Source organism: Seriola dumerili, unplaced genomic scaffold (genome assembly GCF_002260705.1).
Source record: "Seriola dumerili isolate Sdu_G_001 unplaced genomic scaffold, Sdu_1.0 BDQW01000291.1, whole genome shotgun sequence".
NCBI lineage: Eukaryota > Metazoa > Chordata > Actinopteri > Carangiformes > Carangidae > Seriola > Seriola dumerili.
In genome coordinates this window covers 6,337,798-6,361,880 of record NW_019174546.1, presented here as the reverse complement: position 1 = coordinate 6,361,880, position 24,083 = coordinate 6,337,798, and the positions used below count along the sequence as shown (strand labels likewise).

General features: G+C 40.6%; 1 protein-coding gene across 1 annotated transcript in view; it reads right to left on the bottom strand.

Annotated features, from left to right (window-relative positions):
* Nucleotides 1-23,473, bottom strand: part of LOC111230977 (voltage-dependent R-type calcium channel subunit alpha-1E-like) — a 46,129-nt gene extending 22,656 nt beyond the window's left edge. Inside the window, exons 1-8 of the mRNA XM_022757888.1 lie at nucleotides 23,058-23,473; nucleotides 17,451-17,723; nucleotides 14,543-14,648; nucleotides 12,939-13,078; nucleotides 2,123-2,226; nucleotides 1,456-1,614; nucleotides 265-455; nucleotides 78-181 (exon numbers count right to left, since the gene is read on the bottom strand). Coding sequence (XP_022613609.1) covers nucleotides 78-181; nucleotides 265-455; nucleotides 1,456-1,614; nucleotides 2,123-2,226; nucleotides 12,939-13,078; nucleotides 14,543-14,648; nucleotides 17,451-17,723; nucleotides 23,058-23,473 — 1,493 coding nt within the window. The remainder of the gene's footprint in view (nucleotides 1-77; nucleotides 182-264; nucleotides 456-1,455; nucleotides 1,615-2,122; nucleotides 2,227-12,938; nucleotides 13,079-14,542; nucleotides 14,649-17,450; nucleotides 17,724-23,057) is intronic.
* Nucleotides 23,474-24,083: the final 610 nt, after the last annotated feature.

The following is a 24,083-nucleotide window of genomic DNA, read 5'->3' as shown; positions in this document are numbered from 1 at the left end:
GGCATGAAAATAGCTCTCATAATCCATAGTACAGACAGAAATACCAGTATTATAAGCATAGGAAGAGTCTCACTCACCCAGACAACACTCCCAACACCAGGTTCAGAACAAAGAACGACCCAATGATGATGAGAGGAATGAAGTACATCCAGTTCCATGTGGTACCCAAGGCGTCGTTGGTCTGAAATCCACAAACATTCATTCATTCATTCATAATAGTGATCAATTTTATGTTTCATTTGTTGACTGAACACTGGAGCTCACATTATAAAGAACGGCCGTCCATCCCTCCATGGTAATACACTGGAAGACGGTGAGCACAGCAAACAGGATGTTGTCGAACTGCGTGATGCCGTCATTGGGCCCGATCCAGGTGTCGTTGCAGTCGTACTTCTCTGGACACTTCCTCACTCCACATGCAAACGCCAACTCGGACGAGTCAACAGTCTCATTGTCTACAAAAAAGAAGCTGTAGTAATTTTTTGGTCTGTTGTTGATGATAATGATGTACGGGCAGGGTTTCATAGTCATCTGCTGAAGGGGCTTAAGTTTCTCCAACTCACCTTAAATCTAAATTTAAGAAAAATGACATAAGAGCATGATTTGTTCCATAACTAGTTGGTAAACCAAACGTGGTCCAGTTCAACTTTTGGAACAAATAATATATGCATATTCAGAGATTGTGATGTTTTCAATCTGAACAAAGTAGTAAAAAAGCGTTTTTGTGAAGAGACGATAGCAGATGTGTCTGGAGGGGAATTTTAAACTTTGAATTTTGGGGGACCATTAGAGGATTCAGGGATGGATGAAATCATTCTTCCTGCTTGAAATGCTGTCAACCTATTCAGGTTTTATATCTCAGTACATCTTTCAGTTGTGCTGGGCGATGACAGTAAATGCTATTGTGTGGCGTGTGATTACAGAGTAGCTGTTGACTAATTAAGCAGTAGCTAAATCAGCCGGCAACAGCTTTAATAATACCTCTGAGCTCGCTGCTGCCGTAAGCTATGAAAGCCTCAGTTTCTCAGACAAAGATGTTAACACCCTCTGTCTGAGAACAATGCATAAGCCACACATGTGGTATACCTGTTGGCAAATCAGTCATAGTCAATCACACCTAATCCAAAAACAAAGCGTGACAATAATATTCCCCTAAAGCCATCAGTGATAAAAGCAGGTGGATCTGAGGACAGACGGTGCCCACAAATGGCAAAGTGGTTACGCCGAATGATAATGGATGGATAGATAACAGTGTCGCAACGTTTGTCTCCCTTCAAACTTGAGTGAGAATGACTTCTTCTTTTATTAGTCCAGTTTATTAGGGCAGGTTTTAAGACATGTATTACTTTCACATTCTTTTAACAAGTAATATAGAATAACAAGAATACATGGTAAATGGGCAACCCTCTCTGCCTCAGAACAGAAAGAGACTGTTAGGGCGTGCGTGGATCGTACCGAGGATGTCGAAAGATGCCAGGCAGGTGTGGTGAAGCTTCCCGCTGTAGAACTCCAGACCGATGATGGCAAACATGAGGATGGCGAAGAACAACAAAAGGCCGATCTGAAGCAGCGGGATCATGGCCTTCATGATAGACTTCAGCACAATCTGCAGGCCTGAAAGAATTCACAAAGAGGGGGAAATCCCACTACAGAGTTAGCTCCGAATAACGTAAGAATAACATCAACAACAGTCAAAGGCCACAAGTGTGTTTGTCAATATATTTAGTCACTTATGGCAGACAAGCAGCTTCTGAATATGGCAAATACATCGGTAGGTTTCAAAAGGTTTCCTGGGGGAAAAACAATATTAATGCTCAAATTGTCGGCTTCAAGTTCAAAGGGCCTAAAAATATGTGACACAAAAGAGCAAGCGATGATGATGCAGGTGGTTAACTGTGTATAGTCTTGGGCATTTTTGCGTAAGAGCACAAGTTTTTGCATTTGTTTTGTATTTGTGTTTTAACAATGGCATAGCATTACTGACTCACACCATCTGAAACGAAAGCATTTGTGATGAGGATAACATCTGATAATAAGAGGATGAATGACGACTTGTTATGTGCAATAATACACCAGTTTGACCTTGACAGTGCAGTATTAAAAAGGTCAGTAACCGACTCACTGGGGATCCCCGAGACGAGTTTGAGAGGTCTCAGCACTCGCACAGCCCTGAGGGTTCGAAGGTCGACTGGGATGTTCATGTGGGCACCAGCAGTGGCCAAGATCCTGATGGACAATACAAACAAACACAGAATATGGATATATAGTATAATGGATTCAGAGATATTTTTGATGGAAGGAATGTTAGACAGTTATTATTTGTCTAGTATTGTTTCTTAAGGCAGACACATTAACAGCTATTACTTGTGATGGCCTGAAAAAGAAGAAGACCTTTGGGTTAAAATGGAGAAAATGCAACAGGGACAAATGAAAAAGGGGAAAAACATCCATTAGTAGCTAAATCTGGTGCGAGGCCTCGCTTTCCTATCTTGAGATTAATGTTTTTTGTTCACGGTGTGTGACAAATTTGACTACAAAAATAGGTAAAAGGCAACTGGATGTAACTCAAGGACAGTTTAGTCATTCATTTTAAAGGAAAAAGGCAACAGTGCAGCCAGTGAGCTACAGTATATATACAGTCTGTTTAGTACACCAGACTTGTATGGTGAGAGACTAAGAATGCACACCACATACACCTGGCAGGCATCTCTACGCACATCTTCCCACGCACACATTGATGTCCCACCACCTACACACAAACACTGAAAAACAGCGTCGGGAGCAACCGACAGGCAAATCTCTTACCAACGTTCACCAGAAATCACATTTGAATGTCTCTTGTAGAAATGAGAGAAGCAGGTTTTATTTCGTTTTCGACTGAGGAAAGATAATGTTACAACAAATAATTCAAGTGCTGCCATAAAAACGGAACATTTTCCATTTAGGCTAGATTTTTCATCTCAATTCAATAATAGCCGAGTCAATTTGGTGGCCCATAAACACAAATGCGTTCACTGATGAGAGGATCAATACCCACTGCTAAGTTGCTATGTAATATTTTAAATGAGCTGTGAAAATGATCCTAGAAATCATAATTATTTTTCACATTTGTCCATCTCTCTCTCTCTCTCTCTCTCACACACACACACACACACACACACACACACACACACACACACACACACACACAGATACAAATATACAAACTCATAAAATCTTTGGACAGTGTTGGGAAGTGTGGGGGAGGGTATATGTGAGTGTGTGTGTATGTGTGTGCATGCATGCGTGTGTGTGTGTGTGAGCAGGGGGTAGAAAGCACATGGCAGAAACTCAAGTGTAAGCCCACGCAGAATCTCTCCTGAAAGCAGTGGGAGGGAGAGAGGCCGAGTGAGCAAGTGAATGAGTGAGGCCATGTTACCGCTAATGCAGATAAACCTGAAAAAAAAAAAAAAAAAAACAAGTGGTAAAAGCTCACAGCCCAAAACACCATGGTCTGAAACTGTTCCTAAAAGTTTACCAACAATACTGAATGCTCCAATATGTGCAGGACAACTGAGTGAGCATCTTTTCGCTGCTGTTACAGTAAATCTAAAAACTGGATCAGATTACATGACTTTACACACTTTCATGATTGAAATGTGTCCACAATGAAAAGGGAGCTAACATTTTCAAATTTGAGCTGGTTTGGTCCCTGCTGGTTTTCCATCTTACTTTCATACTTTGACCAGTATGATAATGAAACAGGTTATTAGACTGCAGTTTGTGTGGTGTTAAAAAGGACTTAAAAAGGCTCCAGCACATAATTATAGGTGTATTTACAAGCCCACCAATAATTACGTCACCAAGAATTACTGCCTTGCCTCCGCCAACCAGTAAAATTTCACGAAATATGGTCACAATCTCCCCTTCCTGAGTTAGTGTTGAATTATTGCCAGAGGTGTTTTTGCATAACATTATGATGTCACAGTGAGGATGACCATTGACTGTTTAGATATAAAATGTCATCACTTCATACATCCTATTAGACAATTGTGTCATAATTAGCATATTAGTTATGGCTAAAAACATATTTTGTGAGGTGACTTTGAATCAATTCATCCATCCAACTTAACATTTGCACCAAATTTTATTAAATTCCCTCAAGGCATTCCTGAGATATTGCATTCACAAGAATGCGATGGGCGGGCGTACAGATGGACGTACAGACGGACAACCCAAAAACACAATGCCTCCGGCCATGGTTGTCGCCGGTGCTGAGGCATTTAAAAAAAACATCAGAGAGAATCAGAGTCAGGTTGAAAATGGAGAAAAATGTAACAAATTTACATACCTACTTTACATTACATGACAGTGTTTCAAATTACTGTGGCATTTACTATATACACCTCAGTCTAGGTTTATTCCTGTGCTTTGATTCTGTGCATGTGTGAAGAGCGTTGTTCCTACACACAATCAGCAGCACAGCCAGCAGTGGCAGAATATTAAATCAAATGTGGCACTTATGACGATACCAACCAATCACCGTTACCAAGTGTGGTTAGTAGCAATAAACGGGTTTTCGTTTGAGTGACTGAGTGAGTGAGTGAGTGAGTGTCAGACAAAGAGATGACACAGCGAGAGACACCGAGACGGAGCAGGAGCACAGGAGTGGGAGTCTGTGGAAATAGCCTTCAAACCAAACACACTGAACAAAGGCAGGCAACAGCACAGCTCCTTCAAGGCTGCACTTTGTGCACAACAATTCAGTGGAGGCTCCCTCAAAATTAAAGCAAATATTGTGTCTGCTTTTGCTAGCTTATGAATCATCCCCTCACACACACAGAGGTCATTCTCTTTTTGTTCTTTCTGTTTTTCCTGCAGAAAATTCACTGAAACAATCAGTACCCATGCAAACCAGCATGTTTTCAGTCTTTTTACAGTCTACCTCAAACGCTGTATGCACCAATTTGCACCTATTAGGCAAGTTTATAGACAATCAATAGGCTGACAAATCTACTGAGACTTTTTGGCATGAAGTCCTCCTATGAGCATGTATGACAGCAGCTCTCCCTCTCTTTATAGAGGACACATCATGTGATCACCAATCAGCTGAAAATATTTGCACCTGTACACCTTAGGTCCCACACAAATACAAGTCTAAAAGGTGATGAGGATGATTACTTTTCACATATAAAACAGTGTCACGATCTCTGTTTTTTCGATAGTCTGAATAGTGTTGTCTTCATCTTTTAAGATTTCAAAATAAAAAAAAGATTATTCTGTTTGGGTTGTTTTCTACTGTCAATTTAAGAAAAAAGTTAGCTAAATAATTGACAAACTTGACCAATTCATCTTCACAGCCTGTATTACAAACAAATATGTCATCAATCTTTTCCATAGTTTGACTTTGGATAGGAAAAGATTTTGGTCATTGTTATAGATTACATATAGTCCTTTTGGTACAAGATTGAGTGGAATGAACAAGACCAGCCCTCAACTGGTTTAAATCATATTTACAGATCTTCTACAGAACATTTTTGTTGCTATTGTAGAAGCCAGGCCAAGACTTCATATGGGGTTCCACAGGGTTCAAATCTAGTTTTATTTAATCTCTCTGAACAAGGAATCTCGGCATAACACATTCTGACCTAAACTTTTGATGATCTTAAAATATAACAAGAGTAAGAGAAAATTTACAACAAAGTTATAAAGTGTTTACTGAATGGAAATTTATACTTGACAAAATTAAATCAATTGACAGCACATAAACTAGTTCTTATCATTCCCACAACACACCCGTTTTTCCTGGGAGTTTCCCGTATTCCAAGGTAATCTCCCTTCACCCTCCTGCTTTTTTGTTTCTCTCTCGTAATTTGCATGGTCCTCAACTATAAATAATCATCATATACGGATCCATATGTTTTGCATGTTTGTCTGACGTTATCCAAGTTGCCAGATTGTGTATGAAACATAAGCTCAACACACAATCCACACAAATACAATTTCAATCCATCTGTTACAACAACCTGGCAACCCACAACCCGATTCAAGTGGTGTGCGCAGCTTAACAAAACTTGTTAATTTTATATTAATGTAATGTTTATCTAATTATAAATTTAATTAATTGACATGTGATGCAATTTAAATTAAAAATTTAAATGAATGTTATGTGTTTATTATGCATGTATGTTAGGTATATAAATTATTTATTCACTTTAAACCCCCACCGTGAAAAATTTTAAATTGTACCCCAACCAGTGAAGGCCATTATAATCTATCATTAGTAACTCTTATTTCGTTTATACATCATTTCCATTTTTAAATCAAGATCGTCTCTAAATCTGTATAGGTAACCTACATGTTCATATTTTGTTTTATTCAATCTTTTGAAATTTATTTTGAGTTCCTTTTAAAATTTAAAAAATTTTAGTTAACTGCCTTGTTTAAGTCATTCTAAGTCACTATATTGTCCTTGTTTATCCTGAATTATGCCAGCACCCTGTTTCAAAGGAGTGAAACTTCCCTTTAATAAAGAATTCATAATGACATGTAGGAAAATGTAACATCTTGTAGTAAAAATACTGATATCATCACATTAGCAGAGCTATAAGTAAAGTAACAAGACAATAAAACACATGGGATAGCTGCACACACGTCACTCTTCTGATTCAACTCTGCAACAATCCAGCCACCAGTTAATGTTCATAGTGAGAGGCTAATCTCTTCCTCGTTGGCTCTTTAAGTGAAGCACTGTTGCACAGTTTTGTACCAAACTGGCTCTGGAGAGCATGAATTCATTACATGTACAGAATGCAGCCTCTCCCACACACCTCCACCTACACTCACTAAGAACACCACCAAAAACTACAGTAATCAGCAGCATCACGTTGCTCACATTTCAACACAGCTCTGCATATGGTAATGCGCAGCTGAATCAACATCAACATAATGCATCAACAAATCAATGTCTTTGAATTAAATTGGGAAAAACATAGCAGCAACATTAATGATGGTTTGGTGGATTGGGATTACAAAAAAAAGGAATTTATTCACTATTAGTCATAAAATAAATGGCTGGGTGTATGTTTTCCCAAAGACAACCCACCTGGGACTGTGGGCTATTGTTTATTCAGTTCAATTATACGAGCAAAATTAGAGCTGAGACCACTGCAGCCGTCCTTTAAAACTCCAGGCACAATACACACAGTGTGTGTGTGTGACATCTTGAAGTTTTACTCTTAATTTCTGAAATAGTTTTGGGAGTTATCAACGTGGTTGGAAACACTTCTGACGATTTGCATTTGCAAAGTGACTCAAAGTTTTCATTTTACAGATGTGCAGTGGGACTTGTCCTTACTGGTGGGGCAACATGCACCTGTGTCACATACAGGTAGATATAAATGCAAGTAACAAGCACAAGTAGCACTGTAACACACAGGGACACACAAAGTTGGATTAAGAAATGGGCAAAGCTGGCAAATGCTCTGAGAACCCAAACCTCCAGGATTAATTGCTCTAGCTTCCAGTTTGTGTGTTAAGTCTAACTACCAGCTAGTTTCATACTAATGATTTACTAAATTAAGATGGCACCATAAAACTTAAGGAATGTCTTAGCTAAACACTTTAGCAATGTGTTAATCAGTTGATAGGAAATATCTGTTCAATCAAAAGCAAGCAGCTAAATGTAACAAATAGCCTCCAAAAATAGCCATTATATGGTGTAAAATAATATATTAAACTTAAATGCCAGTGACCTTGTTTGATTTATATATAGGCACATTTGGAGAAATATGTGTGTTTCAGTGGTATTTGAATGAGTGGGAAATACCTGTTCATGCTAACATGATCATTCGGCCTGACATTGTCAGCATAACGTTTTGTAATTTGAGGTATGTTGTGTTATTTTGCGAAATGTATTTTAAAAAAACATCCTTTTTGATGATGTACAAGGTTAGATGTGTTTACTACTATGTTTACTGTAACTGTTTTACACTTCACTGTAAACACTTCATACTCTGTTTTAGCAAGCTAATGTTAGCTTCGTCGGTTGGCTAGCTGAGTTAGCTATGCAACAGTTACACCTGGCAGTTACTAGGTGTAAATATTTAGTAACAACTTATCTCTATGTACGAACTAGTTTTTGTAGTACAACCTGTTTCAGTTCAGTCATGTTTACATTTCCACAAGTAAATACACGCATTACAACCAAGTTAAGTTTACGCAAACAAACTGGTGAGTGTTATTTGGTTTAATTGGTGGGTGATATGTCAAAATCTAGTTCTAACTCTTATTTATTTTGTTCATATTTTTCTCACATGGTACATATGAGCTACACAGTAGTATTCAAGCGTAGGAGCATTGGTTGTCTTTTGGGTCTCTGAGTAAATAATAAAGTTGCTGTGTCCAGCTCTGCGCACTTATGGGAACTTGGATGCAACATGGTAAATATGCAGATGATGGTATGGGGTGGTGAACAGGGGTCTAACCGCAAAATTTCTGCCCCATGGCCACCTAATATCAATGCGGCCATACATGCACATACATATTTAATGCTACAGACGAAAACTGCTTTGGGATGAATAGACAGGCACACAAAAGGGAGACTGTTCTCACTCCTGTATGTCTATCTTTGTGCCAGATGGCTAATGAATCACTCCCAACTCCCACCCAGTTGTATTATTCATCCTGTCTAAAGAGCAACAATTTTAGCAAAGTGTCACACTTTGTAAGAGGGACAGCAGACTGGGGCAACAAGGGAAAGCTGATATCCGTCATACAACATGATGAGATACTGACAGACACAGACACACACACAGACACACAGAGGTATAGTGTGCAGGCACAGCTCGGATCAATATCATTTGACTTTTCAATGAATTACTCATCTAACAACATGAGGGCAACAGGTTCACTGGTAACAATCTGTACCTGTAGCCTCATAAATGGAGTAACAAGCACACACACATGCACAAGTCATTTGGGAGACATTTTATTGCTAATCAAAGCATCAGATCCACCTGTTTGCCGCAGGATATAATTGACCATTTTAGGAATCCCACTGAATTAAATTGGTTTGTGGGTGACTTGTTCTCACTGTGGTTCTTTTTGCTACACACTCTTCACTCAGATTAAGGATTTTAATTGAGCTCAGTGTCCCAGCAGATTCGCTTCTAGCAATTCATTAATATGAAATGGAATGAATGCCGCCAGCGCTGGCCCAGTGGCCTCGATTTTATTCCCAACCGGCCTCTATGACACATGTGTGTTTTCTTTTAAGTCTGACTTACTTGTACTGTGCCACCAGAGTGAGAGAGAGTCGGGGCGTGTGTGTTTGTGTGTGTGTGTGTGTGTATGTGTGTGTGTGTGTGTGTGTGTGTGTGTGTGTGTTTGTGTGCGTGTGTGTGTATTTGAGAGAGGAGAGGAAAGCAGCATATGTGCTACGAGAAAATGTGTCAGATACGAGGCAGGAAACCAGGTCGTCAGTTACCAATTCCAGCTGTGGCTGAAGTTGGGCAAGAAGATCTGTGGGCTGCAGAAAACACACTGACGACTTTTTGCATTTTATACAATAAGTGACATGATTGAGTGACAGTTTTATTAGAAACACTTAACTCTAACAACTGAGTTTATTGCAGCAACAGAGCTGCCACATCTTCCGTTAAAATGCATTCTTAGTGTCTCGGGTGTAGTCTGTGCTCTGTCTTTAATTTATGCAGTCTTTGACAACCACTGACATACTTTATGAGGCACACATTTCGAAATTCATACCATTGTGTTTTTGTACTAAATGTGCAGAAAATAAGGACTAAAATAGGTTCCAGATCACAGCTCACTAACTAAGAGCTCCCTGGACATCATCAAGCTGTTTGCACAACCACTGGCCTCAAAACCCCTGACAAATGTCTCTCTAACATTAAATATTCATGACTAAGCTGCGATAAGAGTAAAAGTTAGGGGAAAAATCCCCCTTAGGCATTATTTAAGTGTAACTTAAAAGTCTTCATCGGAATTGTGTGAGGGTGGTTTAATCAAATTTGACTGAAAGCACTGGCAAACATAAGCAAACAACCCCACAACTGTCATCACATTTTGTTTCAAATGTTGTTAAATCCTCACTACCCCTAATTTCTTTTTTCAGTACCACTCACTTTCTTTTAGCTTGAAAGGTGCAAGTAACACATTTAGCCATGTTTTGGCAATTACAACGAGTGTAAGATACTGAACATATGGATTAACAACAGTGAAGTGAATTATGCAGCAGGAGTAAGGAGAAGTATTCAGATCCTTAACTTAACTTAAGTACCAATACATACTTGCCTATCTAACTACTAGTTCTACTAAAAATGGCCCATAACTGTCATATAATTATATATCACATCATAAACAATGATTAATAATAGATTGTGTAAGCAGCATCATATTGTTGGAGCAGGTCAAGACAGAGCTAAATCTAAGGGGTTGTCAGATGATACATGGGGGAGGAAAGATAGAAAGTTCACACATTAAGTCAAGCTGGTCACTGCTGCATTTTAAGCCTTTTGTCTGTGCATTTTTGCATCTTTGGAGGACTTCAGTACTTTAAGCTTTAACTACACCTGAACGTCTCTGTAGCCTCGGAAAAGATAATCTTACTGACACGTAGCTCCAGTCATCCCATGCCAGCACTGTTGTGTTTTCCTATCAAAGAAACTGTTTTGAACCTACATCTAGTCAAAGGCTTGTGAATGATGAGCTAGTGAAAAACGAGCCTGTTACTTTGAACCAAACAGTGCTTTGTTTCTTTTCACCACATCGGGCCATTTATTGAGAAACTGGAAGTGAAATGATTTGGTGCAAACTTTGATGAGATGAGAGAATTTCAAAGTACTCTACTAAAGCAACCAATACTTTTCAAATTACTCAAACCCACTGAACACTTTAACCTTGTAAATTCTGTGGAAATCTGTCATCAGCACAGCTGCTCAGCGTTTAGGCCGCCACTGACTGCTCTGTAAACGTGATGCTGATGTCCCTTTTATGTAAGAGGCAGAGAGAGAGGCAGAGAGAGAGAGAGAGAGAGCGAGATGGAAAGACCGACAGAGACATCAGAGATACAGAGAAAAAGAAAGATGTGGGTGTCAGGTTGAAATGAGATGTCAACACGCCGATAGCAATCTTCCCTGAATGCTGAATACTGTACACTTAGCCATAAACAGCATACCAGTGGTAACAATGCTTTGCTCCTGTGAATTAATTTACTAAACCCAGTCTTATAGGGAACAAATAAAGTCTCTCATTATGTTTTCTTCTTGGGTCTGTCTCTCCCTCTTCCTTTCTCCCCCTTGATTTCCCCCCTCTTTTCTTCTCTTTTTCTCTCTACCATGCATCCATTCTTTCTATGCGTTTGCATAACATCTCCAGCGCTGCATTCACATTTAATTCACAGAGGTCCTGGGGGCGAACCGAAGCAGGTTTTAGACACAACTGCCAATCCACTTATCCACCCACCTATCGCTGACTGTAGAGCCTGACTGTGCCATGGAAACACACATTTTCCTGCATTTATGTGTTGTGTTTTCCTGTGGATGTATGTGGTGTGTAAATATATGGAGAAAAATCACATCAACATAACAACAATAAAGACCAGCCCATAGGGTCAACCATCGCTAACCATGCAGCAATAATGTCAGACATGAGGTACAGCATGTAGTGATTGGAAGCCTTTAAACTGCAGTGCGGACATGCATGGAAAAATAATGATAAATGTCGACACAAGCAGAGTCACATGCATGAATGCACCGACATAACTTGACAATCAGTGTCTGAAATTAATCATTTGGTTCAGTAGCCACAGCCTGGTAAACTAAAAATGAATACTGTCAAAATTAATTGCGGAATCAGTTGCTGAGCATTAATTTAAAACTTTTTTCACTCTCTCATACAATCAGTGAAGTTTGTAATTCATCATGGAGTTCAACCAAATTCAAAATTAAAAGAGAGCACTTGGAGGTATACCTCTCTCTCACACACACACACACACACACACACACACACACACACACACACACACACACACACACACACACACACACACACACGTACCCGCTTGTACCCAAACCCTCTCTGTTACATTTACCATTTTAATATTAAAAGGCTACTTTGCTGACCTTCAACTTTGATCTTATATTTCTATATATTTCTAATGGAGTCTGTGTGAGACAGTTAGGATAAGGCTGACAGTATTCTATTATTTTCTTGTAAACAAATGAAATGAATGAAACGAATGAAACTGAATGAAGTTAACTGATCCTACTAACGAGCACTGTCTGTGTTGCCAAAGCCTATGGTACATCTTATTCATCTGTCAACACTGACACGTTTCTTCAGATGACCAATTTCAAATGGCCATTGTTCTGTTGTAACAGAACATATCACTTATAACTAAATACAATTCATAACACCTTCAACAATAACAGCAAAATGACACTTCAGTCCCAATAAAACAGCAGACACAGGCCTATTTACATGCCATAGTAGGAAAAGCACAGGTGTAACTAATAGCATTAACAATAGCTGCATTCAGTTTAGGTGAGTGTGGTCCAGGGTCGCTGTATTGTGTATGCTGGCTCACTGTCATAGCTCACTCAATGGAAATGAGCCATCATTAAAGTTATTAGCCACACCTGTTTATTTGCCCATCATGACTGCTTTGAAGAAGATCTATTAAGCATCCAGACAGACGGAGAACAGGACATTTAGACACTACTGCTAATCCACAGTCAGAGTACTGTATGGCAGTGGTAGAAGAAATACCAAGTCCTAAATGTTCTTAGTTACTTTCCCTCACTTCCTCCAAAAACAGATCTCAGCATTATGTTTGGTGAGAAGTAGTTCAGGAATCTGTTGACAATGTTTAAAACAAACATTTCTCACTTTGTTGAAAATTCAGGTCGTGAGGGAGACCAGCTGCTATCACTCACCCACTGAGCACGACTATGAAGTCCATGACGTTCCAGCCGTTCCTCAGGTAGGAACCTTTATGGAAAACAAAACCAAGGGCCACCAGCTTGATCCCTGCCTCAAAGCAGAAGATCCCAATAAAGTAGGGCTCTGTCTTCTCCTGTGGGAATAATGTAGCATAATGTAATGTGTGAATAATAAAGGAGTAGAGTAGTATAGGGAAGTAGACTCTATAGGGAAGTGTAGTTGAGTTGACAAAGTAAAATAAACTCTAGTCATGAACAAGGCCATAATGTTATAACTATAACCTATAGGTTGTCTTTTGTGTGTACAGGGTGCACACATAAAATCCAGTAATTACACACAGTCTACTGTATATACTATATTCCATTTACAAACAATCAAGGCTGCATGCACAGCAGGGGGTAGAAAACACACTGGCACAATGTCATGATAGCTCACATTTGGGGTAAACAGTGATGGGAAAAGTATTCCTTTAAAAGTAATGATACAACTTTTACTCCATTACAAGTAAAAGTCCTGCATTCCAAATCTTACTTAACAAAAAGCTATTAGTTGCATAATATGCTTAAATAAAGGTAAAAGTAACAATTAAGACAATGACCCCATTCAGTGTTAATTTATCATATATCAGGTATATTACTGGAATATTATTACTGATTACTTTATGTGTACATGTAAAAAGCATTCAACATTGTCAAGAAAGAGTTCATTTTAACAACTTATAACTGTTTTAATCTACAACAATTATTAATAACATTTTAATCATATGTATTATTATATAAAATCTTAATCTGATCAGTGGAAGTAATGATAACTGTAAAATGCATGTGGTGGTGTGAAAAGTAGAATGTGTCCCCTGAAATGCAGTGGAGTGCTTTCGTATCCTCTATTTATGTCTATTCTTAACTTTTTACTGTCCTTTAGAAGGGTTTCTATTCTTTGAATTTGTATTTTAGTGCTTTTATTCTTATTCTGTTTTTCTTTCTCTTTAAAAATGTTTTAATGCATTATGTAAAGCACTTTGAATTGACTTTTGGTCAAAAATGTGTTGCACAATTAAATAAACTTGCCTTGCCGAGAAGCATAAAGTATCATTAAATGAAAATACCTGAGAGGGCAATCGTACGTCAAAACTATACTAAAGAACAGTACTGGAGTAAATGTATTTAGTTACTTTCCACCACTGGAGGTAAATTTGTATGTGGTATTCATCCTCATGTACTCAAAACTTAGTAACATAGTAAGAGTGTAAGTTTTCTTACCCTTAACATCTATTTCTCCCTCACTCATTTTATACCACTTAATTAAAGTCCAGGGCTGTGACCAGATCACTACATGCTAAACACACAGTATGCACCCTTAGCTTAACTGAAAGTGAGGTTTCCACTTGGGGATACTGACCATCTTCCACCTTTGACTTTTAACATTTCCACAGTTTATGGCACAAAAAAAAAAAAAAAACACTTCTCATGTTGATAGCTTCATAAACCCCCATCACTCTGGTCTGTTTCCTGCCCATTTGCGTGACTGATTTCATGATGACATTGCTCAAAAACCCTTTCTGTGTGATGTGGGATGTGAAAACAGATTTTGTCCTCACCAGTCTCTTTGCCATGGGGGTCTTGTCCTCTCCTGGGAGGTGCTGCTCCAAAGCCAGGACGACACAGTTGGCGGTGATGGTGGCCAGGATCATGTACTCAAATGGTGTAAAGGCCGTGAAGTTAAGGAAAGTACTTTTATCAAAACACAAGGACACAAGTGGCGCATAAAAACAAACAAATGGTATGCAGCAAACAACAACACTTCAAATGTCATAATTTTTTTGGGGAGATCAGTGTTACAAGGATGTAGCAATACACTGCACATCATTACACAAACAAGGCCCATACTCTGATGCTGAAAAAAAGCAACATATTATGAGTTGACCAAGCTTTACATCTTCAATACACTAACATTAATAACTGTACATATACTGTATTTTTGTAATTGCAGAGATATTTCAAAATTACATGTGTGTCTGGTTCAGTGGAGAGGGAAAAAAACATAGATGGATGGATGATTAAATGACACGTGAATTATGGCATGGTTCATATTCTCTGGTACTGGAAGCAATCTGTTAGAGAGATTGCAGTATCCATGGCAACCTGCTTTTAAAAGTGCTTTTCATGAAGAGAAAAAGAGCAGGTAAGGGAGGGAAGGAGAGCGAAGTGAGCGAGTGAAGTCACCTTGGCCTGACTGGTCTAACTACACAAACTACAACAAACAGTTCTCAGAACTCCTTTCACTGCCTACAGCTGACAAAACAGCAGATTATACAGTATGAGATATACGTCAATTTACTAAGTCTCGCATGACAAACTCACATCTTCCAAGTATTATCTCTTTGCTATTAAAAGTAAAGCAGCCAGGGTTTCTGTTTGAACTCTAACCCAGCGCACAAGCAACATTCAACTGCAGTTTAAGCATGAAAATAAAAAACAGAAGCTATTTTTATGAATCTATCTTGTGTCTGAAAAATGTGGGAATTTTGTGGTTTAGATCATTGTACGTCACTTTTGGGCTGTTGGATGACTCTGATATGTTTGCAAGAAACTTGTTGCAGGACTAGTTTGTGCAGCTACAACAATTTTCTTTATGTGACTCCAAATAAAGAAAATAAATGTTTTCTGTGTTTCTCAGGAGTAATATTTACCTTCATCGATATTAGCGCAGCTGAAACAACTGTCTGTGTGTGCACATGCATTGACATGTGTGACCCAGCATGCACTGCGTGTGATGGTGACTATACGGGCCCCAACACTTGTATGTGCTTGTGACTTTCAGTCTCTTGGAGTTCCCATGAGGCAGCTGCTCCTTGTTATTAATTTTCCTGCCTTGAGTGAAATGGGGTCACTGACTCACAGAGGAGTGCTGACATGGGGGCCTCTGGGACCCACACTGACTCACATTGACAAGTCCACATTGTTGCCATTGAAAGCAGCAGAAGAGAGCTAAATTGGGAAACACTTAACAAATCTCATCCACTCTGTTACTTCCTGTTACCTGTTACAATGTACACCAGTCATCATACATGTTTTATCAATCAAGTAATTGCTGCAGATTTAGCACACACGGTTAGCTTGTTTAACTTGCAGGAACACTGGTATGGTCCACTAACTTAACTATGATACAGAGACTTTGTTCCACATTGGGCATCAGAAGCCTCAGCAACTACTAAACTTGTGGGAATTGTTATAACTCTCCAATGTGTTTATGAGGCAACATACAATCAAACAAACGCCATTGCTATGAAATCAGATGAGTCTGTTTTTCATTTTCGGCATCAGAACATGAACACTATGTGCAAAAATCTGGGTCTCGCCCAGTCAATACTCTGACATGTGTTGCTTTTACAGCCCACGATCCACCATGGTACTACTGGCCAGCTCTCTCCCACATACCTCTGCCTCTATGATACCGACAGTCACATTACCGTGCTGCCAGTGGCCAGCTAGTCTTGACCACTAGCCCCACTCCCACACACCCACAGAGCCTGTGGTTAGGTAACAGTGGGAGACTGGCACGCTGCACTGGAGGGGGTGTAAGACAGGAGGAGCAGTGGGTAGATATGGCAACTGAGTGATGCTGTTGAAGTGATTATGCTATCAAAACATTTAAACATGTACAGGATTTATCAGGAAATCATTGCAAACATAAAGTATGTAAATAAATTAGACAGTTGAACAAGTAACTCTGATGGATTATTATCTTTGCACTATAATGACTGAATGTGATTGCACTATATGTCCACGTCACATGAATAAGCTGTGAACAATAACTTCCCTGATTATCTTTGTTAAATCTGTAAAAGTTCAGGAGAAAGAAACTGTTGGCCGATGCTGCAGCGGGAAGCAGAGGAGCGCTGCCTGGTGGATTTGAACTGACACCTACTCATGGCCAGGTTCATATTCCAATGAGCACTAAGGCAGCAGAGATGTGCCTACATGCCTCCCCCACAGCGAGCAGAGCTGTTTCTAATGATCACCACATGCTAACTTTCCGTCTCCTGCCAGCACTGGAGCACATGGATAAACTAACCACAGAGAAACCAAACCAGGGTTAGTTACTTAGCAGAATTATGAAGAGGTTAAATTCAGGTACTTATTAAAGGGCTAATTTTCAATCTTGTGATTTAACTAAGAGCTGGAAATCATGGAGTGGGTTATGCAGATAAGCAGTAAGTGATAAGTGTACAAGGAGGATTAAAGGTAGCTGCCTACAGGAGGGACCCTGAAAATGATTAGAAGTCATGCAAAACACATTCACAGCAATGGGGGTGCACTTCAGATTGCACTTTAGGCACTTTTCAGACATGAGGAGTAAATATGAGTTGTATTTTTAAGCTGCAGCTGCTCACATGCTTCCTGTCGCTGTCCATGGTGCTGAACTGCCTACCACACACTTTCTCTATGACAAACTACCAGGACAGCACAGACAAGTTTAAACATAGCTTTTTCATGGAAGGATATGGCCATTCAATGATCCTCTTTGCGTATTTCCTAATGATGTTGTCCTCTGCGAATATGAAGAGCGACCTGTTGACGGTGAGGCAGTTCTGCCGGTGTGGGACGGGGTTGTACAGAGCCATGGTCCGGGCCCGCTGCGCCTTAGCTTGTTTCATGGAAGCGGTCAGTCCAGCCGCGGCCGCCGCCGCCGCGTCCTGCCCGTCCCCACCTCGCTCCAAGTCCCCATCCCCGGAGTCCACCGTGCTGGGAGCGGACTCGTCTCCAAACCGAGCCATTCTACAAAGAGATGAGGAGACGGCCCGCTTAAGAGTGTTTTACTACAGGAATGTGAAGTGGAGCTGAGCGAAAAATGATCCACCTTCAATCCACTGGCAGCTTTTCGAGCACCAAGATTCCCCCCAAAAAAGTTGCAAATTCCTATCACTCCATATCCACAAGAAAAACAAAAAAAAACCAAAGGATTATATCATTCAGCTGGCTTCTATTTTAGGAAAAATCATCCATTTATTTACTGACGTTTCAGACGCACAGACTGCAAACACTCAGCATCTCTGTTATCCCATCTGTTTAACAGCGCGTTACAATCGGCTCTGGACAACTTTTAATCGGTGCGCGTCTCTAAACTCAGGCAGCGAAGGAGGAAGAAAAAAAAAAGATCCACCGATTTTACACCTTGCAATTTTCTACCAACATCCAAGCTCGTTTCGATCTGACAAACCGGCAGCTGCGTGAACAGAAACTAATGTGCGCTCATCAGATGGAGAGAAGTCTTCGCAAACTTCACGCATCTTCTCCACCAGGTGAACTTGACAAAATGAGGGTCTCATTTGTTTAACGCGTCTACGCCTGATTTTACAAAAAAAAAAAAAAAGCACGAACTTCCTCTCTAATCAGTCGAAAATGGAGCAAGAGAGTTGCTTGAATGGCTATAGATCTTACAATCTCATCACCTGCTGGGAAATTATAACGCAGTCAGGAGCGCACGAGCACCGGCAGCCCCCCTCCCACAGTAACATTTCATGATGGCGATTTCAAAATTCATGTGAATGAAAGCTGGCAGAGAGGAGGGACATATATTTTGTTACCATAGCAATTAGTTTGCTGCATGAACAAAAACATTTTCCTCAAAAGAAAAAAACAAAAACAGAAGAAGCCTATATACAGTATGCTGTGTGGGTATGTGGTTCAAAAACCAATTATGTAAAGATGTTTGTGGGTGCTGTGGCAAGAGAAGGGGGTGTGAAAATACATTTAACACTAAATAGTAGGAGCAGAGACAAGGCGCAGAAAAGGGCAACAAGTGTGTGGAGAAGGCAAGCAAGTCAAAGACATTACCTATAGAGAAGCTCTTTATATATGAGCTTTCCCCCATTGAAGAGCTTTCACTGTTTGATAGTTAGGTAGCATTGTCATATTTTCTTTAATGGAGACAGACTTGTACTATTAAAACATTTAAAAACTAGGCCATTGTGCTAATATTGGAGTAAAAGTCAGGAGTAAAAATAGAGCATGAAATAGATCTTAGGGCTGCTCCCTTTTTGAGGGAGAGGAGAAGAAAGCAGGGTCTTTTTCACACTCAGTGACACAAGTGAGACCTCATTAGGCAACTGGGCTCCCTCGCTCCATCTGCTGCTCTCCTCCCCTCCCCACTGTTTCCTGAAGATGACCACCACTTCAGCCCCCACAAACATGGTATCATTCAGGCGAGTGGGGGCTTGTTTTAATGCCTGAAGTTGCTGTTTGTCACAATTAAACAAAAAAAAAACAAACAAAAAAAAAGAATCAGCCACAGCATCAGTCCACTGGAAATCCTGACACAGAAATATCACTGCCTGGATGCCGACTGGCAGACTCCGCTGTGTTAGCAGCACAGCGCAGGTATCACAGACGGGCAGCGGGCGAGGGCTCAGACAAGGGATTGTGAAAGCAAGCCAAGAGAGAGTGACAAATTTATGCTTGGCAAACAAGTCGGAATCTGGGGGAGACGGGGAAAAAAAATCGATTTAACAGGATCTATGAATAAGTCCCTAACAGAGCTTCAGAAACTCAGCCATGACTCTGTTACCTCCTCTTCCTAATCTGCATGAAGCAGGCGGGCGTGTCACTTCATGCAAAGCAGGAGAGCAACACAAGGCTACACTGACCTATTGAGTGGCAAATGTAAAAATAGCAGAAGAATAATAAGTAGCATGTAATATGTGCAGTTTTCTGATAGTTAATGAACTATACTTAAAGTATGTGTTCAGTATATGAGCATATCTCACTTTCATCTCCACTTTCTCCTAAAAATGTCTTACACAAGCACGCATCACAATAAAAAAATCATCTACTTGTGTGTTGCCCAACAAAAATATTTGCCCATCTCTGCAAACAGCACATATCTATCTGTGTCTGTGTGTGTGTGTGTGTGTGTGTCTCTAGCTCTCTCTTTGCTGTTGTTTCCATAGCGACATAGCTCTCTTGAATTCCTGCTTCGTTCTTTTCATTTCTGCCAACAAAAGCCATGTTGCACAATAGAGCAACCTCTTCCTACAGAAATCTGTTTCTCCCGACACACACACACACACACACACACACACACACGCGCACACACACACACACACACACACACACACGCGCACACACACACACACACACACACACACACAAACACACACACACGCGCGCACACACACACGCACACACACGCACACATCTCCCTCCCTCCTTACGCTGCATCAAGGTCATTGGACGTCTTCAAGGAGGAAACAGACAGACGAGTGTACAGCAGCATCACTACACTGATGATCTATTGTGCTGCATAGATGACCAGATGTAGTCTGTTTTGAGAGTGTTTGGCATTTGTTCTGCTTTTCTCTCGCAGCCTACTCAAAGGCTTCTGAAAATAGCTGTGTAAACTGTTAGCGGAAACAGCAGAGAGGTTCATATCAATTTGCCCGGGCCTAACCATACTTTGAATGAGCTGAAATTGCACAGAAAGCGCCATGATTAGCCGATAAAGGTGTACAAGCGACGTACTTCTATGAAAAAACAGCTGTGATACGGAGAGCACAGCAGCCTGCGGAGCATTTTTATGTCCACACTCACGGCAAAAAAACATCTTTAGAAACACTGTATAGGGGAAGATAGATGAAGCGAGGCTGCAGGTGACACGCACTGTGAGTTAAAACGTTAATGGGTGTACTTTGTGCCAGAACTCTGAAGAGCATTTATATAATTGCAGACAGGCTTTCACCCAACATTGACTGGAGTGGTTTTAGCATTTTATTTTTCTCTCTGTTCCCTAGCAACAGACTTCCTCTAGTACTGAGTTATGTCAGTTTGATTCGACCAATAACCGCTGCTTATATCATCGCAGATTGGTGTGACACGGTGCCAGTTCACCTTGAAACATATTTACATCATAGTTATGGCTTCAGAGAAACAGTCCAAAACTGCACATCAGCACCAAACAGGCTCAAAATCTCAGGTATCTATTGATGAACCTCAAGAAAAGTTTAAGCATGAGAAAAAAAAACTGTCTCACGCTCAATTATACAGAAATACCAGATCACTAATTGGTTTTTCTGAACATCCACTTAAAGTATAATAAACATCATTCATATTTAATTTGTCCTCAAAACCATTTAGTATTTTTCAGGCAAGCTCAACAATTTCCAAACTCTACTGCTTAACTGTAAAGGCATTATACAGTATGCTACCTCCCAGCTGCTCTCCTACTTTGATTCCCTAGCATCCCCTAATGGACAAATAACCACAATGCATGTACAGTAGTGTTCTGAAATCAATGTTTAGCCCTACTTCTCTGTCCATTTTTTCTCATTTCCTGCTTACTATGTGCTGCAGCTGTTCATTCTGACAACGCTTACAGGCTGAAAATAAAACAACGTATTAGATTAGCTGTGCATATGTGTTTCTGTACATGTGAGAAAAAAGATTGAAATCATGAGAGAATGACAGTAAAGTGGACATGGAGTGGGTGGTGAAGGTACAGCAAAAGTAAAGAGAAATCAGAGGACGGAGGAAGGAGGAAAAGGAGGAGGAGGAGGAGGAGGAGGAAAGGGGCTTGTTGGTGGGTTGGGGGTTACGCTGATGGAGTGCCACTCCACATTCGAGTGGTGGGAAGCAGATAATCAGAGCGATGTGGCTCCAGAGTTCAAAAGTTCACAGGCAAGCACCCTCAGCTCCGACATTAATAACGCTATCCAGCATCTGATTACAGTAAACGATGTTGCACAAAAAAACAAAAAAAAAAACGTCAGATCAACTGATGAAAGCAGTGCGAACTGATTTGGTGATTCATTGGTGGAACTATAACAATGCTTGCAACAAAGGCCTCTGCATATGTATTGCTAATATGGAGCACCCTTTGAAATAAGCACTTTGTAGCTAAGCAACCAAACAACAATAATAAGTGTACTAATATTTTACACTGTAAAGGCTAATCATTTGAACCCTTGTGCTTTCAATACTCCCCTCAAATACACCCCATGTGGCATTTTTGACCGTTAGCTGCATGATGTAACAATGCTTTCAAGTGTGTGGCCCCGTTTTGTTTTGCACATGCGTGTGCTTATGAGTGATGTGATAAACACATGGTTTCACATCGTTACATCGATTGATAGATGGTGGCAGTAACATGCCATGAACTGTAGCAATGTGCCGAGAAATGCAGGGAGAAGAAGACTGCCAACAAGTGAACATGGGTGTAAAAATGTAGGTTTCAAATTCAATACGTTACACAAATTTTGTGTATGTCACTGACTCTCCTATTAGCTCTGTTTTGGTCTCCACCAGCTCCTGAGGGAAGTGTCTGTCTCTTTGCCTGCTAGATGTTCCACTGTGTTCACCAGCTAGCTGCTATCTGTGTCTGCAGTTGGGAGCTGGGCAGGAAGCATACAGTGGCTTTAACAGAAATTTTTAGCGACAAACACTACTGCTGCATCGGGAAATGAGACAGATGGAAGCAGCGCAGACTGAAACAAAAAAGTTGCGACTCTAAAACCAAAAAAAAAAAACTTAGCTGTGGATTTGTCACTGTGAAAGACACCTTTCAGGTTTAAGGAAAACAGTAATGTCCTTTATGTATTCAGTATCTGCTCATTATAGATACAGTATGTAACACGCCTACAGGCCATTTTTGCAGCAGGGGGTTTGACATCATAGCAGGAACAGCACAGGTGTCAGCAGTAACATCAATGTTGGCTGCCGTCCATTTCCAGTTCAACAGCCCTGGTGTTATGCATGGTTGAATCACTTGTAAGGCTTACACTTTGAGACACTTAGATGGAACAGAGCCATCAGTAATGTTTACACCTGTGTTTTTTCTACTATGACAAGTCAAAGTGTCTGCCCTGAAAAAATGTCTGTTGACTGAAAAATCAAAATCAATATCATTTTTTAAGAATGACATTTGTGGCTTTGTGTCGGGCTTTTGTAATGATGGACTCACCAAACTGTTTCAACAGGTTGAAAGGGTTATACTGCATACACAGTAAAGCATGTGCGTTCTTTTACCCTGGTGCTTTCATCCTCCTCCATGGAGATTTATCATCTTTACACGTACAATTTAAAAGGAATCCTTTGCCTCTGAATCTCTTTTATACTTACTCCCACTCCTTCCTGCGGGCCTGCGGCGTGCTCTGGATTTTATGTGCCTGGTGAGCCATGATGATATCCTTCTGCTCCACAAGTCCCCCACGCCGTCGCAGCATACAGTGGGGGCTTAGAGACCCTGAACCCTGATCGGACGAGCCCTCGTCTCGACCATAAGGCACATCAAAGCTGGCTGCCCGAGGGGGCAGGCCCAGGTACTCAGGGACGGCATGAGGGACCTGCAGAGAGCAGGAGCGAGCTCCTTGAGCGAGGCATTGACGCGCAGCGATGCTGGGCATCCTCCAGGCCTCAGGCTCGGGGAGGGACAGGGACGACTGGATACGTGTTTCTCTTGCTGGACCACAGCTGGATGGAGAGTGGAGGTTGGGTGGGAGGGAGAGGGAGAGGGACTGGTCTGAACTGGTGAGCATCTCGACAGAGGTCAGTCGTTGGTGGTTTCAGCATAATGCTACAAATAGGGAAAAAAGGAGAGACCACAAAATGATGAGTTCAGTGATAGGTGGCAAAAGAATAATTCATGAAACACTCAAAAAAAATGATTTGTGTTCCACAGACAATGTATCATAATAACTTGTTCCCCTGACTTTTTTAAGGTTGGCCTTTTTTTTGCTTTTGTGAAATGTTTCAACAACTGTTGGATGGATCGTCATGAAATTGTGTCAAGACATTCAAGCTCCCCAGAGGTTGAATTCTGCCGACACTGGTGAATCTATGACTTTGCAGTCAGTATCACCAGCAGCATCAACTTCACTGTGTCTTTAAATGGGAAACATTTTAACTGCATATAAGCATTGTCATTGTGAGCACGTTAGCATGTTAATGTTAGCATAGCACAGCTTCACAGACCGTGGTAAGGGAATATGGATGAGAAACATGTAGTGCATATACTGACGGTTCCACGAACAAAAAACGCATTCTACCACAAACTCAGAGTGAGCACCACCATTTGTCTGGGCTTTTTCTAAATGATCTCCTCAGCCAGTGAGATCTTTGATACCAGCAGTGCATGATTAGATGAAC